Below are 13,162 nucleotides of genomic sequence, written 5' to 3'. Positions count from 1 at the left end.
AAACAACTCCTGGCTCTCCGGCTGCCCACACTACCGTCGTCTTGAGATCCCCGCATTTAACGAATGACTGTGAATGTACAAACAATGAATGATACCTGGTTTTATCAATGAACCCTAACGGGTAGTGGCTTATCAATATTGTGTCAAAAGTACACAAGTGTAGAATGTTTAGTCAAAAATTATTGAATGATTAGCGGATGCTTCAATTTTGATATTTGTGATATGTCTTTTAGATATTTTAAATTATGACAGTACTAAGAAAGAATCGGAGAAGAATGAACATGTTATATTGTACTTAAACGTTAAAAAAGTTGTATTTAAATATCATTAATTTTTATTATATTTAAATGGTCGATATGAATTTTCCTTATGTTTTATGTTTTACTGTCATATTCATAAGCATTTCTTATTAGTTTTAGTATTAAAATAGTAAGGTTAAATTCTTATTCTTGGGTTAAGTCACTAATCACAAGCGTAAAGATGCAAATATTAAAAAGTTTATAGTAAAATTATAAAAAATAAACACAGGTAATAGTATCTTATAAGAAATAAGTCAACGTGGTGGAATCAAGGGACAATATAACATTAGTTACTTTACAAATGTAACACAATGTAATGTTATGTTGCACTATGTATTATGAAAATTACCAACTCAATATCCTAGATAGGTGTTTACTTAAGGTTAAACGCAACGTTGTATTCTACGTGTTCACAGATGGCGTTAATTAATTAATTTTGTTTAAATACGCTTTTGCAAGGTATTGCTTTACAGTATTAAGACAAATTATTTGTTTGCGCCCTCATATACGCAATATGAATATGAATAAATAGTTTTGTCCATATAAAAACTCAATTCTATCGAGAAAGGCATACAAATACAATATTGGATTAAATCATCGGTAAAATATTGTATTTGTGTGCCTTTCTCGAAAGAATTAAGTCTTTAAACGAACAAAACTATTGATTCATATTCATATTGCGTATATACGGGCGCAAACAAATGATTTGTCTTAATATTGTAAAGCAATACCTTGCAAAAGCGTATTTAAACAAAATTAATTAATTAACGCCATCTGTGAACACGTAGAATACAACGAGCGTTGCGTTTAACCTTAAAAATCAGAACTTGTAAAAAAGGTATTTCAATAAAATAATTAAATTAACGCCATCTATGAACGCGTAGATTATCACATTACTTGCGTAAAGAATCATTGAACTGCTAATATGAACCTAGCCACCATATCAATACTGCTGCATTGATTGGTGATTTTTTGTGACAGAAGCAACAACAGCTTTTGAATGACAACATGAATACATAATAATAAAAAGCAAAGGAAAAACGTTGAATTTAGTACTGTCTACCTGTCCAACATTCGGTTTGAGAGACAAAAGAAGAAGAAAAATCATGATTGAAATTAGTAATTTAACCCTCCATAAAATACAGGACAAGTCAAAAAAGATTTATACTTTTCCTTCTAAAATTTATTTACACAACATGTGCCTAATTTTTCTACATAATCACCTCCCTTCTCAATGCACTACAATATCCAGCGGTCTGCAAGCTTTCCTTAGTCCTTCTAAGAAGACAGATTTCAGTTGGCCGAGAAGCCACCTTTTCACAGCTTCCTGCATGTCTGTTGGAAATTGACGACCACGCAGTGTCCTTGAGCGGCATAAACAGATGAAAGTTGAAGGAAGCAAGATTTGGGCTGTAGAGAGGGTGTTCCAGGACCACAAATCAATACACAGTGACTCCTGTTCAAAGAAGACACTACCTTGCCGATGGTAACTTGCCTATTCGCTAGAACCATCTCTAAAATTTGCTGAATTTTGTCATCCATGGTGGAGACTGACGGGCGTCCTGCTCCCACTTCTTGCGTCAAACTTCTCCGGCTACTTTTAAACATCTCGGTCCTCAAAACACACATATGGTAATGCACTGTCCCCTTGTTGTGTTAAAAGTCAAAAGTGAGTTTCATCCTCTTTCACACCCTCCGACAAGAGAAAAAAAAATCACTGCTCGTTGTTCCTCCTCTGTGTAAACAGCTAGTGGAGTGGACATGTTTACACTGTAATAGCCGGAAGGCAAATGACGTGACCGCAGGCTGTGTGATAATGTTGAAAGTGTTTTATGGCGAAAGCGTATATAAGTTTTGACTTACCCTGATTTATCCATAATTATAAAGTATTCAAGTTATTATGTAATTACAACTTATACCATCGATTTGCAGCGGATTTAAAATTGGCAGTTATACTATTATTGTTGTGTGACGATTCGCGTTCATTAGAAAATTTGAATATATTTTCTGCCATTGAAGAAGTGCTGCTGCCATCAAATGGTATTGAAATAGATTTACATGGAAATTAATTTGCTACTAAATATGATAAAATGCTTGTTTTGATGATAACTGAACTGCATATAATGTATTTGATTTGGATATGCTCATGTCAACGTTTTACATCACATTTATTTTATTTAAAAGGTCACATATTTATTCATCATTTATTTTTAACGTTAGAGATTTAATTAGAAAGATCTTTAGGAAAGTTTTCAATGTTTATTTGATATGTGGATGAATGAATGCATTCCTGACCAATTTAACAGAAGAATTCAATCTTCATAAGGATGAAAATGTCTAAAACTGAATCCTAAAAAAATCATTATATCAATAAACTACGGTCGTTTGATAAAAGATGTAATAATTTTTATTTAATATTTTATTTCAAATTACTTTATGGTTCATTAAAACCCCTATTAATTCTATTTGGTATTTCGTGTACATAAATCATTAAATTAAGAGAAAAAAACTTTTTTCAAAATTCACTAAAGTATGTTTAAAACCGTGTTGACGAAATGCTATGATTAGTAACTATGCTTACCTAATTTTAATTATATTATTTTAATTTGTAAATAATATTTTCATAATTTTATATTGTACCACAAGAAATATTAAAATAATAAACAGTATTATTTTAATGTACTTAATTCTGTCTTTTATTCGCACTCCCTGGTAATATAATCCTCATTTTATCATAATAGTGTATTTTATAAATTAATCGTTCATGGCTTTGCATAATAAAAATTTATAATAATATTTAAAAAAAATCGAAGTGAAGTGTAGTCACTGCCATCTGTTGGAGAATGATAAAAGAAAGATGGTGGAGAACCCGATTCTCACTTCATGGAACTATTTAGTAGTAAAACCAACCGAAAACGGAAAAAAGAAATATGACATTTTGGGCTTTGAGTCGGTGTTTTCTAATATCATTGAGTATCACAATCACAAACTACAAGAGGCACCAGATTTTTTTTTGTAAACGGCCAAACAAAATATCATTACGTACAATAGCGACGTTCCTAACTGCCAAAACAACGTACTTTTGTAAAGTTATTTCCTCTAGGATCAAGTATAAAGCAAACCATTATTAAATATTATCTCAAAAACAGCTTTCATTGGTCATCTTATTATTGAAGTGAAACTTCTTTAGGCGCGTAATTCGGGGACGGAGTAAAACCGAGTTAGGATCGACACGAAAATGCGGGTACCCCCACCACCGCTCACCGTTCACTGTCCCTCTCTCACCATATGCGCTTGTTGAGGTGGGGGAGCCGCTCACGAACGTTCTCTCTCTTCTCTTCTTTCCTCTCTCTCAGACACCAGCGAACTGCGCCACGCCAAGCATCAGCTGCTTGGTTAGTATACTGCGTCGTGAGTGTAATACGAGTGAAATACGTAATTGATTGTGGTTCATACGGTTTGGTACAGAATTTCAGTGTTAAAAATGAGTAGTGACGAGATAGAGGTGATGAACACATCAGTGGCACAAGAGGAAATATCCCCTGAGAATCACCAAAGAAGAGGAGAGTCTGATTCACACAGTGATGACATTAACATAAGGTAAATATAACCTATAAGAGTTGATAAATATTTCACAATATAGTAGTATTGTTGGAATGTATATATCTCGCACTTTAGTTACCATAACCCAATTATCACGACATTAGGAAATGATATTCATGAAATTGACAATGAAAATGGCACATGATTGGTAAATTGTCATTGTAATTTCTTTGTAATTTTTAATTGTAATATTGTTATTTATGTAATATTGTATACTTATGAATAAATTGAAAATTTTTGGAACTATACATTAATCGAACGTCATTCATCTATAAGAAAATATTAGAAAAAGCAAATCCATGCTTCGTCGTTGAATTATTTAACCTCTAATTTTCAAACTAACCTAAGAGAGAAAATAGAGATGATGAAATGAAAATAGAGAGAGAGGAATACTAGAAGTTTCACTTCTGTCTTGCGTAGGCTTGACACACCCACTTTTTTTCCAAAAAGAAAATGTACACAAATAATTTCCCTGGCGCTTTTCGATTAGTGCAACTACTGCCATCTCTATTTTATATTTCGAAACACAAAATGTTAGGACAAAATTTTGCCCCTCTTGTTGTGAAAAACAACAATAAAACAATTTTAAAATAATTAATCTAAATGTCATGTTCATTGATAAAATAGCATATGCAAGGAGTTCACCTGTGTTCTGTGTTGTGAACAACATGTAGGTATAACCCCTATTATGCTGCTGGCTACATTTGCAGTCCAGTGAAATGATGACTTCCTTGGAATGCAATGCAGTGCTCAGATTGTAGAGCTACATTTTAGAAGTTTTGAATGCATTTCCAAATTTAAAAAAAAATGATTTTGTAGAATTGGGTCTATTATTTAAAATGTAATTTTCAGTATTAAATCTGGCTATGAGATATTTAAAATATTTTACCTGTTTCATAGGGGTTAATATAATTTTCTTCTCTTGATTTTCCATTTTTGATACCAAATCTATTTTCGATACCAAAATAGTCAATCAGCCTAAATACAAAGGACTAACCCATTAAAACCGTGGTTTCAACAATTCCCCATTTTTCCAAAAAGGAAATTTCTTCACTTATTCGAATGAGGATTGGACATTGTTCAGTTCCTTCTCATGTTTTCAAAATTCCCACTTATCAAATTCCAGTTCCCACTTCTGTGGTCTAGAAGTGGGAACTTTTGTTTATATATTGTTTGGTTGTCCCTCTCTAAACAAATCTCCTCTCTTCTATCAAGCCTTATCTAAAATTTCCTCCCCTCCATTCCACATATCATCTCTTTTAAGTCTGAATTCGACTCCAATCTTCCATATAATTTTGAAACTGGCCCATTTAAACTAAATGTAAATTCACCTTCCTTCTCCCCATAATTTGAAATGATACCCTAAAACACCACTGAAGGGTGAAAGCCAGAACCAATTGGAAAAAAAGTACCAAAATATGTAACAAATTCCTGTGTCTACTTCATTTATCACAGGAGCATCTATATTTTGTAGTAGTCCATACATTTGGCTTTTAATATTTGTCTAAATCTGTAATCTAAATTTGTCTAAAGCCAGTAACGGTGTTGGAATGTTGATTTTTAACTTTGGCCACACTTACCAATACAATCAATAGTACACTATCCAAATGTTCCATGATCATAACTTCAAAAACCGAACATATTGGTCTGAAGGTGCAAACATTTCTGGACGGTGAGCTCTAGCGTCATGTTAGTCAATGCAACTATTTTCAGCTTGTAATGTTGCTTCCGTCATCAGCTAAGTCAAATTTACCTGTGTGGTAATCTAATGAATCTATCTGGATTTAGAATTGTTGCTGGTAAAAAGAATTAAGAGTCGTTCAAGAGATATATAATTTTATTAATTAATCAATAATAGTAATAAAACATATTTAATAATATTATTTACAAATCATTCATCTAATTACATAATTTCTTTTAATAAAATACCCATTCATATCTGAAGATTGAATTCCAGCAATCTACTTCTTGTAAAATATATCATAATCAATTTCAATAAAAGTTACAATAATCAGACTATATATAAAATTTGCCCTTATTAACTGTTATTAATGCATTCAAACATTCAACACACGTTTGGCTGTAAATTGAAACATTTATTAATTACTAATGGGAAATATTAACACAATCCCGGTATTTTTAACAATACATATTATGATTTGCAAGAAGAGTGTTGCTATAAAGTTGTATTGGACGCAATGTAAAATCAGTTAAAACAAATTCACAAACATTTCATTAACAATATAAACAACAAAGAAACATCAGCATTCACAAAATCACTAATGGAAAACATTGCACTTATTGCATCCAAATTACATAATATCATTAAATTTTAAATATAATGGCTTTTTAACCCTTTTAGCTTCAGAACGCTGCGGGCGATCTAACTACTTTAGGGAGAGCCTCACGGCTCCAATCCGTCAGCGCAGTCTCTGATATATAAACAATGACATACGAAACACTGCGCTTTTGTCTTCAAAATAGGTACATATAATGTAACAATATTTGTGAGACTTTATTCTTAAAAACAGAAAAATGGCTGAAGTCAAAAGGGTTAATAGGAATCAACTCAGTGAATTGACGCCATTCTGCATAATAAGATTTCAGGGTAAAACAATGCACTTTTATTATACATAGGATGTGGTTGCCATTTGACATTGTAAAGTAATCATTATTAAAAACAGTTGTTAAGGATATCACATCTCCATAAAGCTCTCCTCCTCAAACTTTCTAACACACGCTGCCGTCTCTTTCTCTCAGATGTATACCAGATCCAATTCTCTTTCTTTTTATCATGTATGAAAGATGTGTAGATTTCATAAAATATTTATTCATCTTCAATGAAAATTCTACTTTTTTTTAAATTTCTCTTTCTACATGCAATAACAATGAGATAAATATATAAAACTCTCAACTGAAACAACGGATAAACTATTCCTTTTTATAGAATAATTTCCGACTATCGTATTTTTTAAAACATAACTTTTGATGTACTTAAACCATTTTATCACAATCTCGATAAAATTTCAAATACGATAGCCAAAAAAATCAGAACACAAAATAACTCAATTATAAATAAGTAAAAATGCACCTACTCATTTTATTATATTTAAATATTCTTTTCGGGAATAAAGTTATTGCATGTGTTTTTTCATCTATGAATAAATCTCAAAAACTTTTACATTGAAAATTCGACATAAGTATCTAAAATCTCAAAATTTTCATAACAATCTTAGCATTACATATTAATAAAATGACTTCTTTCATTTTATTCAAAGTATTTTCTTTGCTTTCTCAATTGAACGCTTGATTAAAGGATTCATTTGATTCAACAACATCGTTAACATTTACTCATTGCCTTATAGAAAACCTAGGATGATTTCATATGAAATGTTATGGTAACTTGATGATTATCTATGAGATCAATTATGTACTTGCTTTCAAAATAAACCAAATAACATTAGTAAATCTCAGTTTCATCAACGTTATAACTCTTCGCATACAATTACAAGAAATCATAGTTCGCACAAAAAACAATGAATAAAGTCAACATTCCAATATACGTAATATTATATCAATCATTAGTATCACTACCTATGTTACATCTAGGTCATGTGGGATGTTGCCATAATAATAAATAATAAAACCCTTTTACAGAAATAAGTTAAATTCTTCTTATTCTCCAAACTCTATATTCGTGCAATTCCTAACTAGGACATGTCTGGCAAGCTTAGTGCCACTCTTCAACATCAAATTAATTATTTTTCCTTTTTTGTATTATGTTGTATATTGTTATTTCTGCATAAAAAATAGGAGATGGGACTAACAATTAAATATTTGAACAGTTTGTTACAAAAACATCATGGGGGTTGGTGTTTTTGGTCTTAAAACCGATCTCTTCTAACCTAATTAAAAAAATTATTGCTTTGAAGCTGAAACTAAAAATATTTCTTTTCATTTAGCGAAAGCATTTTACTAACATCAAATTTAATCAGTAAGTGGTGTTATAAACAATTATTATCAGATCATAAGTAGATATTAAAAAAAATACATTTGGAACTTAATAGGTATTTGATCCATTAAACAAATAAAGTGGGTGGCATCGTCAGCTTATATTAAGAATATAATACAGCTGTTGTCTGCGTTTCGTGATAATAGTAAAAGTAGTTAAGAATATAATTACCTTCATCTAATGACTCAACACGTATAATAATAGTTTATCCGATGGCTGTTGCAGATACGAAACTAATACAAAGTTATACTTTATTAAACTAATGATATCCGCAGCGGCTCTGGTTTTGAGAGAAAGCTATTGCTGATAACTTCACTTAGAGTAAATTTCAGTCGGATGGGTCTCCGTGGGGGAGCTGTCGGCTGAGGGCTGACAGGTGAGAAGACTCTCTCGAGTGTTCTCAGAGCAGAAGCCTTCAGGAACATTTAATAAATCCTCTATCCTCAGTTCACTAATAGAAAGACGGATGCCAGCTATTGCTGTCTACGGAGTTTATACATGAGGGTTGGTAGAAGTTGTCCTGCGGGCCGCTCGCTACGCACTGCACCACGTAGTTTATCCCCGAGTTGTTGTCCCAGAACTGGCAGCCCTTGCACATAAACCTCACTGCAAACTCCAACCTCTGTCCGATGGTGAGCGTGTGTGCGTACAGGAGGAACTGGAATCTGTCGCAGAAACCGTCGCAGGAGTTGGGCACGTAGGAAGCCTGCAGGTCGGAGAAAGTCTTCCAACTGTCCAAACTGTATCTTATCTGGACAGACTTGTGGAAGTCTAAGTTCCTCACCCGGACTGTTCCGCTGATGGCGACAGTCCCTGTGTCCTGGATGATAGCATTCTCTAAGCAGACACTTCGGGCGTTCAAAATGTCTAAGAAGTTAGGCTGGTCCCCGGGGGACGCGAACATGATCACGAGGCGCTTGTCCTTGACCACTCTGGGAGCTGGCGGCGCGGGAGCGAAACTGTCTTGACACCATTGATTTAAATCTGCATCTCGGAGGTCTTCGTATGCAGACTTTGGAATATAAGGAATGTCATCCATAAATGTTTTGACATCCGCTAAATCCAACCCTAAAACGTCTGCAAACCTGACGATCTTCTTCCTGCCAGGCGTTCCTGGAGGAGTTTTCCCAGTCCTGAGGGAAGAACACCGCCTGACTCTCTGCGGACGATCATCGTCGACTGATTCTGCTTCTCCCTCTGTAACCTTCTCCGACACTTCCTCAGTTTGAGCATTTTCATCGATTTCCTCCAAGTCTGGGCATTCCGTCGCATCTTCTATTACCTCTGAGAAGGTTTCTTTCGATTCAGGGTCTTCTTCATCATTTACACTATTCAACTCTCCGCTTCCTTGATATTTGAAGATTTTGACTTGAAGTTTATTTATAATGCGATCGCCACCCTTATTTTCAATTGCTGCTTCTCCTTCAATTTCAAGTTTTATTTGATGAAGACTCTCAGAAAGTGTACTAACGTCTGAAGTTCCACTGGTTGCCCCCGTAAAATCAACCTCATCTTTGCCTGTGTCTTCAGGAGAACTTCGGCCGTCGAAGGAAGAGGTATCTGCAGTCGTCGAACCTAATGACGCTTGATCCGATTCGAAAACTGGGGGATCTCTTTCGATACTAGGACTTCTCTTTTGGCAGTCGTCGAACCGGATCGGAGAATATAGAGAGTTTTGGCTTTCCGCTCTGTCAAGACTTCCGTAGTCGGCGAAACCATTTTCTCTGGCCAGAGGTTGGGTCTTGATGGGAGATTGTCTGTCGGGGGTGTTGGGTTTGCAATTCAGCAACTGATCTCTGATGTCACTAGCTGAAATCTTAAGTTTATTAATGTTCACAATGGGTTTGGTGCCTTGGCTATCGTCGTACAGCCTTTGGTACTTTGGGTAGTTTTTGGCTGCGGCGGCGGGGTCACTGGCGTCGGTTTCTAAGTCGTAATAGGTGGCGTCACTGTCACTGTTGCTATGCGGGGAGTCTTGCTCAGCGGGGGAAGAGAACACGCAGCCTGACTCGGGGTCCGCGATGGCGGGTTTGCCGTTGGGCAGTTGTATCTCCGGTATCTCCTCTACGGGAGAAGAGGGGCTGCCGATGTCGACATCGAAGTCGAAGAAGACGTCGGAGTCCGAGAGATGGCGGCGCTGCGAGGGTTGCGCCGTTAGCCAGCTGTCCTCACCGGGGCGCGGCTCGGATCCCAGGCGTCGCAGCCGCGTGTGCAGCCTGCGCGCGAAGGCCTCCGCCCTGCCTCGACAGGACATCGGGAGCAGGGAGCCCAGGCCGCACTGTCGCTCGCCACCTGCGCTCATCTGCACCTGGAATCATTACAAACAAACAAATTACTTTTATAACTCTCTATTTAGTTATGTTGTAGGTTACCAATTATTGTTTTTATTGGGAAAACCAACAGTTTACAATATTTTATAAGGCATGGTAAAATAGGTATAGTAATTGAATCAATAATACGTTTTCACTGATGTTTCTTTATAATTATTAGTGAATATAAATAATTACAAAAGCCTTGGATGGGATGGTGAGAGAGGGAAAGGGATGGATCTAGTATATGTATCGGTTAATTAATATTTATATTTATTTTTCATGAAAGAAAGTCATATAATTATATTTATAATCATCAAAACTACATTGGTGTACGTGCAGGTACAACAATAAAATTTGGTAGGTAAACATTATGATGTGTATATTGTTATGCAGGTAATAAGTTTAGGTACTTAAACAAGCAATCAATCATTCACGATATAATCGTGAATTAAACATTGCACTGTAATTTAATGTAAATAAATTATTGCGTCAATATACTCGTAGAATAATGATATTTAAGTTGTAATTTGTAAATAAAAGCGGAATGAAACCTAAAAAAATCAAGCATTGTTGGGCTTACAATGTTCTGCAATTATTGTCAAGTGGCTAGAAAAAGAAATTCTTAGTTCAGATAATAAAAACAGAGCATGATAGTAGTTCTGTGAACTACAGACCTGGCGTCCAAAAATATGTTTCTAATTTTATGTTATTTGTTAAATCAAAACTAAAATTTCCTCTGCAATCATGGGATTTGTAAAGTAGGTATTTAAATACAGACCTACTTAATCAAAAACCATGTTATATAACTTTAAAAAAATTCAAATATAAATTTGTACAATTTTCCCAAAGAAACGTTACTACCTCAATGACAAATCTTTTTTCAAAATTTCTTCAGGTAGTAAAGTACAATCAAATAATATGATTCAAGGTACCATAGTATTGAAAAAATGTGAATTATAAGTCCGAATAAACACTACGATCTCACATTTGAAAAAATAGTGAAAAACTACCACCATCTTGAAATGGAACTTACAAATAAAACAAACAAACTTCGCTAAGCTCAGTCAAAAAATTTGACAACCACTGAAAAATCTCGAAAATTTAACAACCGTTGTCAAGACTTTTTATAGAATTTAATTTTTTGTTTGCACTTTGCTGTCATTCGCTATAAATATATTTAATCCTGTCTGAACGCGGCGACACATTTAAAACGACGTGGTATGTTAACTTCGTTCGATACAGATGAAAATAAATCAACTTTGTTGTAAGAGGGTTTACTAATTATTTTTGGTTCAATGCCATTCAATGTAATTAAATGTTTAAACAACAACCTTCTCGCATGTAATTATTGAAGAGGTCTGTAAAGACCTGCCAGTAGCGGACAGACCTTGAGACAAACTATGTGAATTGTTCACGGTAAGGAAAAGACGTCGGGAGCTTTTGTTCGTCTTCTTCTGGCTTTGATTACAATAAACTCATCATAGAATATAGAAAATTAACTTTAATTTCAATTAAATATTTAATTTTAACTGGTTCAGGGCCAACCACTCCCATAGGCGGAGCAATCATAATATGTAATTTATTACAATAAACTCATCGTAGAATATAGAAGATTGACATAAATTAACTTTAATTTCAATTAAGTTGACTTAACCGGTTCAGGGCCAACCACTCCCATAGGCGGAGCAATCATAATATGTAATTTAATGGTAACAAAAGCTCTTGGCAAGGAATGTGTTAAATAGTATTAACCTCATTATAAAAAATTAAAACAAACCTGCCATCAACCAGAGGAAAACAGATTTGAATGGTTATAGAATCGCGGTTGATTTTCTAAGCAAATCGGTTTTAATCGAAAAATGTAATAAACTAGTGTAGACCCGTGAAAAATCAAGTGAAAGTATGAATTCTTGACAAGTAATCAGTTCCAATTTTGAAAATATCAATTAAAATCATTTTCTTGTTAAAATATTTTAATACAAGTAGGAACTTTACCTCTCAATTATATTAGGCCAAATTTTGAAAATGAGACTTAAATTAAAAGCAAATTCGAGTTCATTGAACCAGAGTTACGCGGGATGCACAGACAACCGAAATTGGTAGATAACTTAACAATAGAAATAGGGGTAAAAAGAATCAGGGTTTGATAACAGCCTTGAACGTCAAAACAGCAATAATAAATGCTAAAATACCATACAACTTAAAAATAACCTTTTTATTTCGCTTTTAGATTTTTTAAGAATATAGAAGAAATTCATCGTAGAACGAGGCGTCAGAGGTGAAAAAATCTTTTCATCATAAATGATTTATTGCAACATAACATGCTGATAAGTTTATTTGTAACTTTTTGAATTTGTGTCGTTCTCCGCAAACTGTTTTTAAAAATCCGCCGTGCTGAACCGAAATAACAATCCTGACCACGCATAACGTTTCCGAGGTTGTCGAGTCCCGCATATCAATCTACCTTGTTTTTTTATCCGGTTGCATAAAGTTAGTCTCGAACAATCGCACATACCACTCATAGTAGCTTTATGGCTACAGCAGGTCAACGAAAACAACAAGTATTGGCACAATCTGCAGTGTTCAATTTATGATCGTTACATGGCCACGTGATGTTATGTTATTATCTTCAATTTGTCTATAGTTGATCTTATTTATTAATCGCGCGATTTACTGAAACGTGCCGGTCTTATCTCATCGCGCCGGATTTTTACATCTCATAAAGCATGCGTACTTTCTTATCTGAAAAATATTTGACCGTCTACATTAGCCATTCCTGAAATATTCTGTACTTCTGACCTCTCAGTTCTACTCCAGAGCACGTAATTTAATTGGCATAGGCAGGTATTCCATTAAATGTTTTTCGCCAAAGACTAATTTGAATGACATGAATAGAATCGTTAATACAAAACTGGATGTAGTTCCCTTACACCGCT

The 13,162-nt window shown here is 34.4% G+C and overlaps 1 protein-coding gene across 4 annotated transcripts in view; it reads right to left on the bottom strand.

Moving 5' to 3' along the window:
* Positions 1 to 5,820: 5,820 nt before the first annotated feature.
* LOC149422798 (glycogen-binding subunit 76A-like) overlaps positions 5,821 to 13,162 on the bottom strand; it is a 170,001-nt gene continuing 162,659 nt past the window's right edge. For all 4 annotated transcript variants that reach the window (XM_089633512.1, XM_089633508.1, XM_089633511.1 and 1 more), the window contains one exon: positions 5,821 to 10,222. In XM_089633512.1, coding sequence (XP_089489638.1) covers positions 8,366 to 10,216 — 1,851 coding nt within the window. In that variant the 5' untranslated portion in view covers positions 10,217 to 10,222 and the 3' untranslated portion in view covers positions 5,821 to 8,365. The remainder of the gene's footprint in view (positions 10,223 to 13,162) is intronic.

The sequence above is a fragment of the Hesperophylax consimilis genome, chromosome 7 (genome assembly GCF_061612785.1).
Source record: "Hesperophylax consimilis isolate HC1 chromosome 7, BYU_Hcon_1.0, whole genome shotgun sequence".
Taxonomy (NCBI): Eukaryota; Metazoa; Arthropoda; class Insecta; order Trichoptera; family Limnephilidae; genus Hesperophylax; species Hesperophylax consimilis.
Note: the sequence above shows the minus strand (reverse complement) of the source record. Positions and strands in the feature narration are given on the sequence as shown.